The sequence below is a fragment of the Muntiacus reevesi genome, chromosome 17 (assembly GCF_963930625.1).
Source record: "Muntiacus reevesi chromosome 17, mMunRee1.1, whole genome shotgun sequence".
NCBI classification, from domain to species: Eukaryota; Metazoa; Chordata; class Mammalia; order Artiodactyla; family Cervidae; genus Muntiacus; species Muntiacus reevesi.
In genome coordinates, this window is record NC_089265.1 from 34,228,074 (window position 1) to 34,247,722 (window position 19,649).

The 19,649-nt window shown below is 37.1% G+C and overlaps 1 protein-coding gene across 7 annotated transcripts in view; it reads left to right on the forward strand.

Moving 5' to 3' along the window:
* Positions 1 to 19,382, forward strand: part of PTPRD (protein tyrosine phosphatase receptor type D) — a 541,703-nt gene extending 522,321 nt beyond the window's left edge. For all 7 annotated transcript variants that reach the window (XM_065907691.1, XM_065907693.1, XM_065907692.1 and 4 more), the window contains 7 exons: positions 4,624 to 4,909; positions 5,325 to 5,503; positions 6,101 to 6,227; positions 7,405 to 7,530; positions 10,731 to 10,885; positions 13,594 to 13,729; positions 15,620 to 19,382. In XM_065907691.1, the coding sequence (XP_065763763.1) occupies positions 4,624 to 4,909; positions 5,325 to 5,503; positions 6,101 to 6,227; positions 7,405 to 7,530; positions 10,731 to 10,885; positions 13,594 to 13,729; positions 15,620 to 15,688 (1,078 nt within the window). In that variant the 3' untranslated portion in view covers positions 15,689 to 19,382. The remainder of the gene's footprint in view (positions 1 to 4,623; positions 4,910 to 5,324; positions 5,504 to 6,100; positions 6,228 to 7,404; positions 7,531 to 10,730; positions 10,886 to 13,593; positions 13,730 to 15,619) is intronic.
* Positions 19,383 to 19,649: the final 267 nt, after the last annotated feature.

Below are 19,649 nucleotides of genomic sequence, written 5' to 3' on the forward strand. Positions count from 1 at the left end.
ACCATTAGCTCTGTGACTTCAAAGAAGTTCCTGAATGTTGTGAATCACTGAAGGGGAAAGGAAACTGACAGATAATGTCGAATGCCTCCAGGATACCCAGCACTGTGGTGAGAAGGCCCTTCACTGCCATCTCATTTACCTTGAGAATCAATGTGAAAGCACAAAACTTCCTCAAACATAAGGTATTATTATTGGAAATATGGGGAGAAAAGGAAGAACAGCTTGAGGGAGTAGTTTAAAGCAAGATTTTGAAAGCCTAACCTCAAATGATCCTGTGGTGATTCTATAAAAAATTTCCCGGTATTAACATTGCCTGTTTCTTGTTCTCAGTTTCAGAGGTAGAATCTTTAAATGGAATTTCTCCCTACAAAGCAACTGCATCTTCCTTTAATGTTTGCAAAGCACTCTGTATGTTTAAACCAGTCTTAAAACTTACTAGATAATTAACAAGTTAATTAACATTAGAACAACAGAAAATCCAAGAGGGTTTAAGTGATTTTCTCAAAGACACTCAATCACTGGTATCTAGACAAAGTATTTTGAACTTCATGGTCTTGCTTAAAGCTAAGAGACACCTCCAACATTTAAAACCTCCAAGAAATCTTCATCTTTGAAAAGAGGTAACATGTTAAGTTCCAAGGAGCACTTTCTTCCTCTCTTCCATATGAACAGCAAGATTGGGCTGTTAACAGTATTTTCTGGCTTATTTCACACTGTATAATGGGCTCCAGTTTCATCCATCTCATTAGAACTGATTCAAATGTATTCTTTTTAATGGCCGAGTAATATTCCATTGTGTATATGTACCATAGCTTTCTTATCCATTCGTCTGCTGATGGGCATCTAGGTTGCTTCCGTGTCCTGGCTATTATAAACAGTGCTGTGATGAATGTTGGGGTGCACGTGTCTCTTTCAGTTCTAGTCTCCTAGACTAGAACTAGTGTGTATGCCCAGGAGTGGGATTTCTGGGTCATATGGAAGTTCTATTTCCAGTTTTTAAAGGAATCTCCACACTGTTCTCCATAGTGGCTCTAGTAGTTTGCATTCCCACCAACAGTGTAAGAGGGTTCCCTTTTCTCCACACCCTCTCCAGCATTTATTGCTTGTAGACTTTTGGATAGCAGCCATTCTGATTGGCATGTAATGGTACCTCATTGTGGTTTTGATGAAACTGGAGCCCGTTATACAGAGCGAAGTAAGCCAGAAAGATAAACACCAATAAAGTATACTAACGCATATATATGGAATTTAGAAAGATGGTAACAATAACCCTATATGCAAGACAGAAAAAGAGACACAGATGTATAAAACAGACTTTTGGACTCTGTGAGAGAAGGCAAGGGTTGGATGATGTGAGAGAATAGCATTGAAATATGTATATTATCAAATGTGAAACAGATCTCCAGCACAGGTTGGATGCATGAGACAGGTGCTCAGGGCAGGTGCACTGGGAAGACCCAGAGGGATGGGATGGGGAGGGAGGTGGGAGCGGGGATCAGGATGGGAAACACATGTAAATCCATGGCTGATTCATGTCAATGTATGGCAAAAAACACTACAATATTGTAAAGTAATTAACCTCCAAATAATAAAAATAAATGAAAAAAAGAAAGAACAATATTTTCTGTTCAGAGGAGAAAAAATAGGTTTTGCGCAAGTCAGAGCCTCTGTTCCTGTTTTGTTTTCTCCCCACAATTCATGAGTTAGACACAGACACATGTTTTATTATTCTCCCTCTTCATTTTTTTTTTTTTTTTTCAAATGCATCATTACCACCATGAAGAGGTTGAAATTGTTAGGATCTGGAGTTATCCCTACCAGTTTTGTAGGATTCTGTAGTATCTTTCTGCCAGAATACAGAGCCATGCATCATTCAAAGATTAGGAATGGCCTCTGATGCATACTTGGAGAAAATATTCCTGTCCTTGTCTAGATTTGACTCGATACATCGTTACAGTTATATGGCTTACAGTATAGCTTCCATTAGGAAGATCTGGATGATACTGTATCTAGTAAGAAGCAATGCACAATTAGGATGAAAACAGTTTAGGAAGACAACACAAGGAAAAGGAAAAAATTTACTTAACCTTAGGACCTACCAAACCAGAGGGGCTGCCTCCCTTTTACAGGCTAAGTCTTACCTAGTTTCTTTTCATTGCAATGCCATGGCTCATCAGGAGACCAAGATGTGGAAAACCACTCAAAGCCTTTTCCTGTCTCCCTCTTCCCCATCAGACACTTTGTGAAATAGTCTTCAGGTATTCTTTGCATAGTTCTGAACCTGTGTCAAATGTAGGATTTCTTTCGCTGACTGAGGGGTCTTATTACCAAACCTGGGTGGGCTGCTCATTACACAAGGCCTCTCATGCCAATCACTTAATTCATTCACTTTTCCACATACATTACGGTACATTGACTGCATGCTTGGTGCAGAGCAGAGAAAGATAACAAAATGTTGTTCCTGCTCTCAAGATATGCTCATTATTTACGGGCAGTGGCCCTACCAGACTCATTAATAACACAGTGTGACACAGACTGCAGGGTGGTATTGAAGACACCAAGTCATCCAGGGCAGAGAGTGATTGTAATCCTGCCTAGGGCATGGAGGAGGGACATGGTGGGGTGTGATGGTAAACACCATCTACTGGTTTCTTTGGTAAAACTAACTAAATAAAATGGAACTTCATGGATCTCAATGCATCAGGTTTCTGATTATTCTGTGCTAAGAAATGTGCTATCATGTCTCCGACTCTGTCCCAGAAGGCTTTTGTATTACATCTCAATGTCATGTCACTTTGTGGTTTAAACTCTGGATGGAGTGTCTTAGAGTCAGTATCCAGAGGCTCTGTAACACTGAAAGTTTCTATGTCTAACAGGACATAACAAAGTAAATAATTTTTAAATAGTGGTTATACCCTATTTCCAATTGTTTTTTAGTGTACAAACCACAGGACTCCTACAAACCCAGAAGGCTGGGTTCAATCTATACTGCTCAGCAGTTAAATAAACGTAATATATGTTACAAAATGCTCACTTATTACTTGCAGCCACTTGGCAATTCAATCACATGCCCTTTTGCTCATTAAGCTCAGTTATATGAAGTTTGGTACATTCCCTACAGCTTCACTAGGTCTATGAAAATTTTACATGCAGCTCCCAGAGTCAGCAGTATGACTGCAAAAGCCATTCTGTTTCTTCTGTTATCCTAGCCTCCGCAGTTCCTCATCCTTGCTGTCCTTCAACACCAGGTTCAAATGACACATTAACCACAAACCAGCACACCTTTTTTTTTTCCTTGTGTTGTAAATAGTTATATAAAGTTTTATCTCTATCAATAGTATGAGCTCTAGGTGGGATGCAAGTCACCTTTAATGTTGTATCTCATATGTTAGTTATCAGAGTACTTCACTGCTCACTGAATGAAGAGGTGGATATATCAATGCATGGATAGACAAATGAGCACAAAGAAATACAAAAGACGGCAAACAGTGGCACATAGTGAATGAAGGAGGTTGTCTGTTGCCTGGTGTCTCAGGTGTTGATATATACTTATATTTCCATTGATTACATGTTTCCTAGCCATGGTTCTTCCACAATTGGAAGAAAGACATTTTGGATTCAGCCATACTTGACACAGAGACAAGAAAAGGCTTACCTTGGATTTCAGAACACAGATGTGTTATTTTGTTAGTATTCTTTCCCACACTCAAGGAAACTCCAATGTTCCAACCACCTGACTCTGTAATTTAGTTCAGTGAATTAGATCCTCTCCTTGGAGCAGCAGAACTTGTCACTGTGCGTTGTTTGATCTTTCACCTCCTCTTCTTTGAATCGGTTTCCACCAACTGGAAAACAACCCATAAGTCCAAGAGTAATAGAGTTTTAAAAAATGCCTCAGAGCTTCTCCAGTAACAGAGATTGAAGCTTTTATTTTCCCACATAAGAATACTTGAATTTAACCTGAAATTCCAAAATACATTCAACTCTGGAATAAAAAGGAATAAAAGCAAGAAACACACCCAGACCCTCTAGTGATTGCTTTTTGTTAAGAATGTCTTTCCATCAAGAATACACTAGCTATTTTGAGTCTGCAACAACATGTTAATATTTTAATTATACACTTCTCACTAGGTTGGTTTTAAAACTTCCTTGCTGAGTTTTAGATTATGAAATGTTTCAAGTTGAATGATTTACTAGTTATGTTTTTTCCTTTTTTATAAATTGAACTAAAATAGACTGAAATGGTTTGTAAAATATAAAGTCTAATTCGATCTTGACCAGTTTTTTTTTTAAATACCTTTAATGTAAAAAGCGTAAATGTAACTTTTTCATAATGATTTCAAAATAATACTACTTTGTGTTACATGATCAAAGAGCATAGTAATTAAAGATTTAATATTTTTATATTTTGAAACCAGTCAAATTTTATTTGTTTATTTGTTCCCTGCCCTTTGGTTTGGAATACTCCAAAACCATCACAGTAACTAATTTGAGTAGAATTACTGGGTTTAAAATCTAGTTAATTAAAAATAATCAAAATAATTTTATGATGTATTGGTTTCCCAATAGATTCATTTGTACTTTTCTCTCTCTCTCTTTTTTTTTTTTCTGTTTTCCTTGTAGCGCGGGAGTTGGCCGAACTGGGTGTTTCATTGTAATAGATGCCATGTTAGAAAGAATAAAGCATGAAAAAACTGTAGATATTTATGGCCATGTAACTTTAATGAGAGCCCAGAGGAATTACATGGTTCAAACAGAAGACCAATACATCTTTATCCATGATGCACTGTTGGAGGCAGTGACTTGTGGAAATACCGAAGTGCCAGCTAGAAACTTGTATGCCTACATTCAGAAGCTGACACAAATAGAAACAGGAGAGAATGTCACAGGAATGGAGCTCGAATTTAAGGTATGATATTGGATGTGATGTGGTAATTCAGAAGCAAGTCATTCTGGAATTGTCTTTCTTAACCTTTCAAATGGGTGAAGTTACAAGATTCACTTGACCTTCTCCCTCAGGTGTCTGACTATAAAACACTTTCTTCATCTTTCCCATTTCTATTCTTTGCTTCCTCACAATACCTTGAGCTCTTTTGTACCCTAATTTAAACTGAGAGAGCATATTCTTACAACATAATATTTAAAACTTCCTTAGTCTATATGGAGTCATTAGGTAGAAGTGAAAAGCAGTGCAGTTGGAAGAGTCACTGGATTAAAAGTAAACAGAATCTTTGTATCTAAAGAGAAAATCTTGGGTTCACTGCAGTTACACCACAGGCTAAAATTGTCTTTGTTGGATTTTTTTTTCTTTTTCTGTTCAACAGCGTCTAGCCAGTTCTAAAGCTCACACCTCAAGATTCATCAGTGCCAATCTTCCATGTAATAAATTCAAAAATCGCCTTGTTAATATTATGCCATATGAATCCACAAGGGTGTGCCTGCAGCCTATCCGAGGAGTAGAAGGATCTGATTACATCAATGCCAGTTTTATCGATGGATACAGGTATACACTCTTGCTCCCCTGACAGCCCAAAGTCTTGGTATTTACATGTGCCCTAGTTTCATAGCCTAAATGAATTTCATCTCAATTTAAAATGTTTTCTCTCTGCATAGGTCAGCATTCAGTCCCTTGATATTCATGTTTTGTTATTTTGGATAGGAGTAAGAAGAAGCAATCATGGAATTTATAATTTGCACTCTTCTTTCAGAAGCCATTTGGATATGGAAGGAGTTAATATAGAAATTGTTTTGAACTAAATTATAAAAATGTCATAGATTGTATGAGTCATTTCTACAAAATGAAGCTGCACAACTGTTTCTTAAGCGATTTATATGACACATGAAATTGAGCTATTAGCATTGCTCTAAAGTTTAAATAACAGTGATAAAGACATACATCATAATATTAACAAAGCAATTTCTTTTGCAAAATCCCTAAAATGTCTTAAATGTTCCTATTTGATTACATAATCTTAATGGGAATTTACTGCAATAGCATTAATAATATTTTCATTTTTATTACCTGGATTTGATATTTACATATCAAATGTGAAGCCTTTGCATATTTTCTGATTACTTTAACATGCTATCTGTGATTCAGACAACAGAAAGCTTACATCGCTACCCAGGGGCCCTTGGCAGAGACCACTGAAGACTTCTGGCGGATGCTCTGGGAACACAATTCCACCATTGTTGTGATGCTCACCAAGCTGCGTGAGATGGGTAGAGTGAGTATCTTCACATAAGACATTCACTCTGCAGAGAAATGAGGATTTCATTGAAGAAACCCCAGTGCTAATGTTATTTCTTTGAAACATTGAGTACTCCAGTCATATTGTGGGTCATTCATTACTGTATGTTGGTTTTTAACTTGCAAAACCACATCAGGTTCTTTCGTTTTTGTGTTTTGAAGAGAAGGCAGGTACTTTATTTCCAGTGTAGCACCATCATAGAGACTAACATTGCTGACTTGTTCTGATTCTCAATGTAGTCTTACTTCCTTTTGCTCTGTACAAGCTATAGCTTATGTGCCATCATTACTCTGTATGAAGGAATTTGACTTTCTGTTATCTCTGAGGCAAATTTTTGCTTGTTTATCTTCCACTCTGATTAAACTATCAGAAAGTTACATAGTTTTTCTATGAATAAATCTGGTCATCTCTGCTCTACTTAAAAAAAAAAAAAGTTATTCTATAAAATACCATGAAATAGTATTAGAGCCACCTAATTCATAATAGTATTAGAGCCACTTAGATTCAGCAGCTACAAGTAGTACTCTGCCATATTTGCTTAAGAGGCTTTTTTTCCCCTTGTCTTTATATAAATTCAATGGTAGAGATGCACCTAAAACCCAAATTCTAGAGCCCAGAAAGAGAATGAAAAAATACCAAACTGAGAAAGAAACTTGACTTTTCTGATTTGGTTACTGAAGTCACTAAAAGTGCTTGGGCTCCAGGCTCCTCAGCTGATGAAGGAGACTGGATAAGTTCAATTCAGAGTTTTCTTTCTGTGTTCACACTTGATGGTTGTCTTCATTCAAAACCACAGTGGTGAATGTCAATACATGATTGACATGACATTATGCCTGAGGACTGATGTAATTATTTGTCTAAATTAAGTATGAAGATGCTCACCCTATTGAAGTAGCCAGTTCAACTTATGTGTATTAGGCATCTACTGTATGCCAAGTACTCTGCTTGGTCCCATGAGCAAATAGTGACCCACACAATTTCCCTATCCTGAGGGAACCTATGCTTTCAAAGAGAAGATGAGTCACACACAATGGAATGGTCTTAAATTCTAAAATGGTATTAGTGAAAGAAAGACATTAAATATATAGACGGATGATAAACAAAACTCTCTTTACACTTTATATAGCTCGTCATTAATCTTCATTTTTCTTAGGAGAAATGTCACCAGTACTGGCCAGCAGAACGATCTGCAAGATACCAGTACTTTGTTGTTGATCCCATGGCTGAGTACAACATGCCACAATATATCCTAAGAGAATTCAAGGTCACAGATGCCAGGGTAAGTTGGCACAGTCTTATGCTTTTAAACATTAGCTGAAATATAGTCTAAAAGACCATCTCTGGGAGAAAACATTTGCCAAGTGACCATACTCCCAAACTAAAAGAAATCACCCTCTTGGAGAACTGATTTTTTTTTTTCCCCCAAATATAAGAGTAACTTTGCCTGTCTGGCAAGTTTCCTCACAAACCCAGGCTTGGCTCACATTCAAAGGTAACATCTGGCAGCCCAACTTTGGGGACGCGCTTGGTGAGTGTGTGTGCCGGGAAGCATTTACTGATTGGTTGGCTGCGCTTACATTCACCTTCTTAGCTCATTCTCTTTGGAGCTTTTTTGACTTCTTCATTACTTGAGGCTGTAAATATGTTGTTGTTTTGCTAAGCCCTTTAGGTCATGTGGGCTTGGAGGTTAATTTGGTATGATTTTAAAACTGCAGAGCAAATGACATTCTTTAGAAGAATCTGACAAGCTTTGCACATTCTAATTTGATTCCTGGCATGGTTTATTCCTCCTTGTGCTAATGTGTCTGTCCATGAGAGCTGTGCACCCACGACCCTTCTTGGCTAATTTTCATCCTGCATTTCTGATCTAGATTGCTGAGTCCAAAGTTCAGCCCTGATGTAAGATGTTCTATGCATAAACTTTAAAATCCTTGCCTTTGGCCACTTTTAAACCGTGATTACAAACACATCTTAGGAGAGATTGGGTCAGTGCAAAGCCCTGCTTTGTTTTTGGAACTGTCACAGTGGGTGGGTTGAATAAAACTGTAGGGTAGAACTATTTACTTGATCCATTGTTTTTTCTGGAAAGCAGCTTTCTCAACCAAGACTCATGTTTAGAGATTGTCCACTAATCCCCAAAGCCTGGCCCTGGCTGTTGACCTAAAGTGAAGGAGAAATTGATTAGCAGGCTGCTTGGCTCAGGTGACAGACCTGTTAATCCTAGAAAGTCTGAAGTCTTAACTACTCTGAAGGCGACTATACTCAAGACAGAAGTTAAGCCCCTAGGTCTGGTTTTGAGTCGCCCAAGCAAGCATGCCTTGATGACCCTGTGTTTTTAAAAAAAAAAAAAAAAAAAGAACACCCTTTCAGAATTTGAAGCTAGATATCTAAGTGAAAATTTTGAGTGCATTCCAAGCAAACACACCAACCATTTCTGACGACGAAGTGTAGCAGCAGACAGGCACCACAAGTGGCAGAGACAACTTCTTTATTACTCCTCAACTGCCCAAATTAAATCTGACCATGATAAGTAAAAGAAACATTGAAGGAGGAACTTGTTCACATGTTTCGTTTTGAAGGATCCCTGTGATTATATAATTTTTTTAGCTGCCGTGGCATGTGCTATTTGTGCTCGTAAGGTGTGTCTAATCTCAACTTTCCAGTTTAAAAAGCAAGTTGGCCCTTGAGAATACAGTGTTGTTAAACAGGTAGCCTTTAAATGCAGTCAGGTGGTCTCTCTTCCCAGATCATAAAGGTTTGTACATGTGACCTCTTCTTGCTGTTAAAAACAACTGTGGTCAGAAATGAAATCACCAGGTCAGAGAAGACAAAGCTGTATTACCTAGCCACTGGCTTCCCTTCCTGTGCTTTTCAAACCTTTTTCAGAAACCGAGGGAAGGAAATCATGCTTCCGGAGTAACAATCCATAAGTTAGTTATGGGGCCAAGCAGTTATTTTTATATTCCTCAGTATTCTCACAAAGTTGATATGATCTACCTGTTTTATCTCAATTCCCAAATGATGCCAGTCAGGAATATGCCCTGTTCCTATGGAAACCACCAGACTTGGTGATGTGTGTCCAGCTCGAGTTGGGCCATGCCCTCTTCTCCAGACAACTCAAGGAGAAAGATTGGGTCTCTGTTTACTTACTCAGAGGGCTTCTCAGGTGGCGCTAGTGGTAAAGAACCCACCTGCCAATGCAGGAAACATAAGAGACATAGGTTCAGTCCCTTGGTCAGGAAGATCCCCTGGAGGAGGAAATGGCAACCCACTCCTATATTCTTGCCTGGAAAGTTTCATGGACAGAGGAGTCTGACAGGGTATGGTCCATGGGGTTGCATAAAGTCAGACATGACTAAAAACGACTTAGGATACATGCTACTTACTCAGAATCTTGGGAACATGAATAAAAGGACTTTAATGAGGAGAGAGTTATTAAAGAAGTGGAAAGAAGCACCACATTGAGGCCTTAACTAGGAACAGGGCCTCCTCAAATGGGATCCACCCATCTGAAGTTGGAATTTGGATTATCTCTGTCTCTGTAATTCAGGGAAGAAAGTTGATGGTGATAGTTGTTATTCCTGCTTCTATAAACAGAGAGTCCCTTCTGCTTTTGTTGTCCTTCCAAACACTATAAAATTCCAGAATGAATCCAAAGTCTCTTAGTATTTTCTTTTGAAGCCATTTATACTTCAGAGTAGTTGTGCCTAATCACTTGAAAGAAAGATTGCTTCTGCATCTGGCTTTTGGTTTGTCTGTGTTAAAGCCACGCATGGACACCTCAGCTTCTGTGGTCAGCCAGAAAGAGTCCTTTTTCAGAACACAGCATTTATTTATTAATAATCTCTCCTATCTCCTTGAGGGACGCCTCACTTCCCGCTCAACGGCATAGTCACCTGGTACACGCTGTGTACACTGCCTTGGCTAGAAATAGTATACCTCTGAGACGTGGGGCATCCAGGTTAACAGCCGCTACCCAATTTGTGTCAGATCCTTTCAGTGTCACTATTTGTCATCTGACAATGCTGCAAATAAGCAAGCACAGCAGATGTGACGGTGTCATGACAATAGCAAAATCTCTGGTCCGGATGACATGCCTGGATGTTCCTGTTAGTATTAAGAGGTTATTGGATTCTGAAAATTTTGAAATGGAATGTATATGTTCCACTTTGGTTTTGAAGACAATCTCTGGGGCTCAGACTCATTTCCTAATATGAGAATGAGGTGGCTCTTTTTGAGAATTCTGGTTTTTAACTGGGCATTGTGAGAGTAAATCAATTTGCAATTTAAATAGATGTGACATGTAGACAGTGTTAGTAGCAGGTAAGATATGAACGTGACTGATTTTCTAGTTAAACATGTTTCTAACTTTTTCTTCCTTTTTTTGGAAAAAATCATGCCTGCTGTAATGTTCTGTGCCCTGGCTGAATCCTCCTGGCCTCCTCCTCTGTGGTTGGGTATGTGGCTTTCTTTCTGAAGGACGGGCAGTCCCGAACCGTGAGGCAGTTCCAGTTCACCGACTGGCCAGAGCAGGGAGTGCCCAAGTCTGGAGAAGGATTTATTGACTTCATTGGCCAAGTCCATAAAACAAAAGAGCAGTTTGGCCAAGATGGACCCATTTCAGTCCATTGCAGGTGAGTTAAGGATCAGGAATGATGAGTTTCCATTTGTGCTTAATGCAGTGATAACTTTGAAAATATGCACTCTTGTCCGTTCATTATTGGTACCAGTTTTCTGTGAGTCTGCATAATCAAGATTTTATTTTTCTCAGAAATGTATTGTAAAGCCTAAAGCAAAGACTCATTTCTCTCTCTTTCCACAAAGTGAAAATAATCAAGGAAGATTTCTATCTTCAAATTTTACCTCTTGTAGCAAAGAACCAAACTATGTTTATCCTTGCCTGTTTTACCGTATCAGGAATTATTGGTATATCCCTGAGTGATAATTTGTTCAGTTTATCATTCCTTAGCTTTTTTGCTTTCATAGCATTAACCCTGATAACTTTCTGTATCTTTCTCCTGTGTTTATCTTCTTGAGAAAACCATAAATAGTTATTAAGCCTTAATGACAATACTAATTTCTTGTCAGTCAATAAGTGATTAGAATGGCACCTCAGTTAACATTGCAGTGTGCTTGAAAATTGTTGCTATATCAGAAAATGAAGCACCTTCAAGTTAATTATTTTCAATAGTTTCCACAGCATTTTATAATTCAAATCATTGAAGTTAATAGAAATAGCAAGTAAATGGTTCAGAAAGGACACTTGCAATAAATGTAGTGCTTTTGGAAGTTACTATGCAAAAGCCTTCTAGCAAAAGGAATTAACTCATTTTTTTAAAAATAGTCTTAGTTTGTAATTATTTATAGTCAAAATCTTGGAAGACTTTACTACAGTTCTTAGTGATAAGGGTGATAGTGTATCAAAACAGGGGAGCTGTTACACATGGGCTTCAAAATGCCTGAGCTTTAGTCCCACTTCTGTCATCATGTAATAGCTCTGTGACAAAAGGGAAGCTTCTCTAAACCTCAGTTTGCTAACTAATCTCTGTGACCCTTTCTAGCACACTACGTTTCCCAGACATGGCCTATTACAAGAGAAGCAGACCTCATTTATACGTATTTGCTATGTGTTGAGATTACCCAGAGTCCTGTGCTCTAGACAACCAATCAGCATGTAGGAAATGATGCATGGGCTCAGTATTCAGACAAAGTGGATGGTATACACTGGATTTGAATTACCTGGATACTCCCCTTAATTTTCCACATAATTTACCAAAATCCTAATTCAAATTTTCTAATATAAACTATAAAGAAAAGAATATATTTAACACATATTTCTTTAACTTCAGGCATTCCCGTAAGTATAAATAAGTATTTATATGCATGTTCCTTTTCATTGCTTTTGTCACAAAATTATTTGGATAAAGAGTATATACAAAGACTCCTTTAGTAAAAAACCATGACGTGTTATTCACATATCTTAAAAACCTCTAGATATTTCCTTTTATCTGAGAGTATTTGTAAAATACCACTTATTTTATTTATAGCTTATTAATAACATGACAAAGTCAATGAATTCAGAAGTTATAAGGCTAATGTCTGTTATTTTCTTGAAAGCACCTAGTGGAAAGTCAGAAGCCCTATATTTTTGTAACATTTGAACAATGAAATCAAGGTAAAATAGATTCTGGAGTACTTGAATCATGCAACGAAAAGATCATAAATCACAGTCTCTTGGGATTAAGAGAGACTTTCAAGGTTGAAAGCGACCCAGAAGGTCATCTACTCCATTTTGACAGAGAGCCTTGTCTGCCCCTGGATATGCTTAGCCATGGTGTAAAACCTGCCTGTGGATTTACATTTCTGTTAGGACTCTTCAGAAAAAACACAGTTTATAAAAGGACACACTATTTATATATCAATTACATCCCCAAGTAAATGAATCCATCCATTTTCTACAGCCTGTACCCAAGCGTTACACATGCTGTTTAATTAGGATCCAAAAATGTAGGGATTTTTCAGATTATTCACTCTTCTCCTCATTACCTAAACCTCCAGATGCTTTCCTACTTCTTAAGAGCACAAAAGCTATGAATTCATTTTCTTCTCTTGCGACAATTACAATTCTGGAATTATCTTAAAACAATAAAGAAAACAGAAACCCAAAACCTTGCTAACGTGGTGGAAATAATCCTGATATTTAGCTACTGAACATCTAAAAATAGTAGATAAGTGTATGTATATAGCTCAGTGGCTCTTAACAAAGATTTTTTTGTTTTTAAGTTTAGAGACCTGTTTAATAATCTGCTAAAGTTATAAGTTTCAGAAACAGAAAATATATATATACATTTACATAATTCATACATAAAAAATATTCATAGACCCTTATGAAGACTAAATGAAGTCTTATGAAGATCCTGTGTCAGAAAATCCTGCTATAGTATCTCTTTTTGTCTCACCTTATCTGAATTATTTCATAGCTTAAAAGTAGTAAGCAGGCAAGGCCCAAATTTCAGGATCTGATGAAGAGTGTAAATCTATATTTTATTCACTCTTCCTTTAGTCAATTTACTTTATATTTTTATGTTCCCTGGGTCTTCCCACAGTGATATATAATCCCTGTTTGAAAAAATCAGTTACTCTATATTCATTGTCACTGTTATCATGGCACACTGTCCTAAGAGTTAATCATTTTGTGAACCCAACAGCACATTTTCTGGAACATTGCTGTAGAAGATCCTAATGTAATATGGAAGCTGGTGGACATATGTCCACCTCCAGGAAAATGTAGCCATGACTGTGCATGTCTCATCTAGTAATACTGCATTTGTTATTATGACAGTGCGGGCGTTGGAAGAACTGGAGTCTTCATAACACTAAGCATTGTTTTGGAAAGAATGAGATATGAAGGAGTAGTAGATATCTTCCAGACTGTCAAAATGTTAAGAACACAACGACCAGCCATGGTGCAGACAGAGGTGAGAAAAATCTCCAGGAGGAGGTCACATCTCAAGAGCCAGATAATGGACTTTATTTGCCAAGATCTCCTAGAGTCCAGAGACTTTCAACACCAGAGGCAAAATACAGGGAAATACTGTGGGGAAAACATCCAATTGTTTAATATTTTTGAACCGTATCCCCCCACCCTTTATAAATGGGAGTGGCAGTGTCAACATCTTAGAGCTGGTTTGGAAGTTATCTAAGATAAGGTATCAGGTTGAAACATGTCAAATTTTCAGTGTTTGGTCATTCAGGGCCTAGAAAAATGGCAGTTTCATATAATTAATTATATATATTAAGGTGATATACATTGCACATAATATATGTAAAAAGCACAAGGGTAGATAATATACCTGGTAGATAACAGACCCTTGGCCCACTTTACTTCTCCATTCCCCTTCTGTTTTGCCTAGGTAGTATCAACTGCTCCATATTTCATTTCTTAATAATGGTATTTTAAAATATTTGCACCCTGGATATGCCCTAATGAAATTAGCCTGCCATTTTCTACTCCAATAATTGATATGAAAATTCTCATATTTCTCAGAATAATAGGAGCTCATGATTTAGTCAGTCTGGCCTGTTGACTTCATTTTAAGGATAATTTAAGTGATAGACAGTGTTTCTGTTTCTCAAAAGGCCACCAAAGTATACAATTTATATGTATTCCTAAATTCATCACCCACAGTATATTCCAGACTTTGATTTGAAAATAGTGTAAGTATTTGGCTTGCAATACCCAAAACATTATGTCAGCCTGACAAACTTAATAGGTATTGGGGGTGACAGAGGGAAATTGGACTTTTAAAAAGCCTTAACACTTAGCCAAGCAACTTACTGTGACAAGATAGGAAAGCAAACTCCATTTATTTTGCATTACCATTTTTATTGTAGAAAAATGCACATTTAAGCAAAATAGAAACTATCTGCTTTCAGCCCCATTGGCTACTGAAAATAAGTTTCTTTTATGGGAAAATCCTACTTTTTGTCATCCATTCTCATCTGTAAATTATAATTTTTCCATCTTATAATGCCCCCACTTATTCCAATTTGACAGTGTTCTTCTCTGTCTATAAAAGGACATGTTTCATACTGTTTTAGTTTAGTGTAGGTCTTTCTAGAACAGACAACTAGCAATCACACTGAATTAGGCCAAATGGCACAAGTATTTTTTGACTTGGGCAGCCAATCTTATGATGCCATTTTCAAGTGATGAAAAGCTTGACAGTTCAACACCCTGTGTATTCAGCTTTATATGCCTGATATTCATCACAAAGATACCTTCTGGCTGCCTCCCTCCCTTACATAAGCACATCAGAAACAAGAGTGAGTAATTCTGATTGCAGGCAATAAGGACTACTGTCTGATAAGATTTTTTTTTTAAATTTAGATGTTTTTGGCAATAGCCCAGAAAATAAATGAACCCATAGTTTTCTCTGGACAATGTGTATCTGCATCAGCCTCTCTTAAATATGCAAACTGAGAATTACTTATCACAAATAATTAGATAATTATAAATGACAGCTGTGACATATAAGGAGTTCACATGTTCAGTTGGTGGTATTGTCTGGTACTACTTGGAGAACAGCTCACATATGTCTGGAAGATAATCTTCACACGAGCTGTCACTACTTTGGGATTAGGAGACTATTTTAGGCAAATTGATTGGTAGAGTTAATAAATAGCTGTGTGGCTAATGGTTCTTTGCTTAAAAGAAAACAGTTGGTCATTGGATTGAATTGACTGGCGAAACTAGTGATTTTGCCCTGCACTAGATGTAACTTTGTCTTCCAGCATCGATTTCCACTTTCTGTTACAATGGACTCATGGCCCCTTTCCTTCCTCCCGCCCATGCCTATCTCCTGCAGGATCAGTATCAGTTCTGCTATCGAGCCGCGCTAGAGTACCTGGGCAGCTTCGATCACTATGCAACGTAGAAACCCCTGACCCACTTTGGATTTTTACTGCAGGCCCTTCAATATCCATGGAGTCTCTTCTGAGCCATACAGGGCACTTGAGAAGTCCTTCTTAACTTCTAGCTAACAACCACTTAGTGGGACTATCATACACAAAACAAATTTAAAAAAAAAACAAAAACACAAAACAACAAACTCTTCTGGGTGGACCAAGAATTCACTGTTTAATATTCTAACCTGAAAAATAATAAAGAGAATCCTGACTGAGGAGGCATCTGAAGGATTTTATTTACAGATACCTCAAGGATTCAAAATAAAGGGAAGAAGAAATCACAGCAAAGAACCGCCATCTTGTTCAGGATTGTGTGACGGGTGTGAGAAATGGCCTGAGTGAGCAGCTCAGGGCAAGACCTTTGCTGGCTTCTCATGAGAAAATGGACTTGCTTCGACATCGCCCCTTCCCACCATACTACTCATGATAGCATTGTAGGGGGTAAGGGGGTGGGGAATGTTTAAAAAGAAAGTCTTTGATTTAGTTTTTTAGTCTTGTAAAGATACTGCTGACCTGTGCTTCATTTTTAACTGTGTAAACTTTTTTTTAACAAAATGTATCATTCGATAAAGTGAAATTTTAAAAAAGTTACATAACTGTTCATTTTTTATTTCCAAATTGTAGGTTTTTTTAAGCTGTAGAACTGTTATCTGTAATATCTTGCTGTAGAAAAATACCGAATAATTTGAAAATTTGCACATTTTTGTGCAATATTCTTAATCTACAGTATTGGTCTCGTCTGATATTATTTTTACACTTCTGTTTGGTTTTCGTTCCTGAGAAAGTACCCATTCTCTTCAAATAATCAAAGAGAACTTTGTTTTGTTTTATTTTTTTGGAATCAACAGGGAGGCGCAAAGTATAAAGTTGCTGCTAACATATATACATATATATCCATATTTTATAGGGGTGTCTATGTATATATACAGTGTGTCCACACAAAGAGATAGATACAGCTATCATTCAGTTCTTCCATGATTTAGTTTTTAATTTTTTAAGGTAGAAAAGCTATTGTAACATCTTTTTCAATTTGCTATTAATTTTATGACATACTGATATTTCTTAATATCACACAATTTTAATTTTTAAGGGAAATGAGGAATGCACATCAGTGATTGTCAAACCTCACCCCCTTAATTTCCTACCCAATCTCCCCCAACCCCTCACTCACCCACCTAATCATAATGACAAATACTATTTTGTTAGCCAGGCTTCCAACAAAGTTCAATATTTCTAACACTCTAGTGCAATAAAACATTATTAGATATCTAAGAGGTGTGCATGTGGGAAAGGTCAGTGCATATCCCTTTAGGAGGGGAGAATGTTGTAATATATCAGCTATCAAGATGTTTAAAAAACAGTGTATTCAATCGTATATTGTCTATAGTATGTGCTATGAAATTTGCATTTATGATATGTAACAGGGGCAAAGCCAAACTCATGTTACTCTGTTCAGTCAGAAACTTTTCTTTCTTTTTTTTTTGTGGCATACAGCATTCCTGGGAAGTGCTGTACTTTGTTGTCTTTTGGTTTTAGTTTTGCATTTAGAGTGCCTTATAATTGATGCCTATTTTAATAGCATTTCTTTTTAGCTTTTGGTTCATATTTTCATTCCTTGTTCATATGTGTTTCTCTTCCAATTAAAGTATTATCTGTTTACCACATGTACAAAAACTCTTTGAATAATATGCATTCCTAGTTTTAACCAAGTCGGGGATGTTAGTGATTGTACCAGCCCAAAGCACTTGGATAAGCAGGGCCCTTCTTCCTTTCATAACCATCAACATCAGGAAAAGCTACTTGTTTTATTTGTAATCCCTTCCAAATCTGCTCTGAAACATTCAGTAACTGCACCAAATTTATTAGCAAACACCACTGTCAACTTTGAACATATTTACTATTCCATTAGGATTTTTCTAAAAGAATTAAATATATATATATATATATATATTTACACATATCCCCCCAAATTTTTCGACACAATTTCTATAGGAAGCCATGAATGATGGCATGAGTTTGCCATATCTTACGTGATTTTAAAGAACAGTCAAAATATTCAAGGAACTCTTCGAGTTTTGGTATAATATTTCGATTTAATATTAGCTTCATTGATGTTCTGCATGGAAGGATTTTTGTTTTCTACATTTCCCATCACTGGCAGAATGAAATCCAAGAGACCAAACACTTGCAAGCATCATATTTGAGCACTTTTGTAAAAAAGAGGAAAAAAAGCTGAGAAAAAAAAAGAAAAAAAGAAATAAAAAAGAAAAAAATATATAATACTTTAAAAAAAAGTATCTAGAAGGCTACCTCAGAATGAGACTCTCTAACCTACATCAGAACCAGAGAAGAATGTGCACTATGTGGGTCAGTTGTTTTCTTTGAGTTTGTATCTTTTGGAGAATTATCCAAGTGCCAGATTACTCAGTGCTATACTTTTCATTCAGTGAAACAAAGGGGGTCAGACAGACGTTGCATCATGCAGACGTGCCGTGTTGGACACGTAGGATCTGATGGTGTACTGCACACCAGACCGTTGGCCAATGAGCAGTTTCTCTCCCTGAAGCTGAAACTGCTCATGTGGCAAAGGGGACGGGGAGAATGATCGCAGGAAGAAAATGTCTGGGATGCACACCACAGACGAGCGAGGAGGAGACTATTCCAGGTACCTTGCTATTCAGGAGCTGTTCCGAGAACTAACTCCCTTACTGTCATTGATGTGCATTCCACTGTGCTTTTCTGTACAACCATTCTACTTTATTTTCCCAGGTAAACATCTTTATCTACCATTACCATCAACTTTCAAGTTTTCAATTATTTTCATCATCATAACCAGTACGGTGCTATTATTTACCTATGTATGTGTAGTTATGTATAATTTTGTAATTAGTTACAATGGTAAAAAAAATCAAAATATATAAAAAGTGATTTGTACAGAACTTTATTTTAGCTCTTTTTTAAAAATGATTTGCATGGTTAGACAACGGCAAGGACAGCCAGGGGAGGGAAGGGCCTCTAGGGAACTTTGCACTTTCTATACCTTTGTACTATGCACTGCCCTATTGATTCTACACCCAATAATGTTATTACTTGAACCCATCTGTAAGAAACTGCTTCAGAAATTCATTTGTGTGTATGTAAATAACTCAACATAGAAACAGGAAAGGAAAAATTCTGTGCTAATATATGGGTTTTTTTCTTTCCTGTTCTTTTTCTTTTTGGTTTTGCTTTGCTTTAGGCCCTTCTTTTTATTTTTAATAATCTTTTCTTTTTCCTGTTTTGGGTTTTAGTTTCCTTTGGGTTTATGGGTGCCCTGATACTCCAGCAGAGATCAGAAGGCTACAGATCCATCCTATCCATCTGTTATGTGGCTTTGCCATCCAAGCTTGGAGTGTCTTTACAAAGATAATAACAGTTGTGTTCTTTGCTCTCGTTTTGGATGCATAGACTGAAAAATTAAAAAAATAACTTGTAAAATGGCTTGTTAAAAAAAATACAATTACCTCTAATTAGTAGTACGCGTAAATGTTTTACAGAATGAAAGGCGTGCTTTTTATTTTCTTACTTCGTTACATTGGTGGCGAAAGAAGTCTGTATGAAAATCAGTTCTTTGCTGACACAAGTTCCATTTGTTACAAATGAATTCTAATAAAAATGTCAGTGTTATGCAGCCCTGGCTTTTGCTTCTGTCCACTCAAGCACTTCGGTTTTGAAATGACTATATATGTTCCCTCTTCTCCTTTGATTATCTAGTTAGTTCCTTGATACTAATAGTAATTCTTATTACCAAGAGGCTGCTATCTATAGGTGTCTGCACTGAGGTGAACACCTTTCACTGGTAAGCAAACTGATGCTTAAAGAAACAGTTTGCCCAAGTTTACAAGCAAAGAAAGAGGCCTTGGTATCTCTCGAATTATAGATGATGGGCAA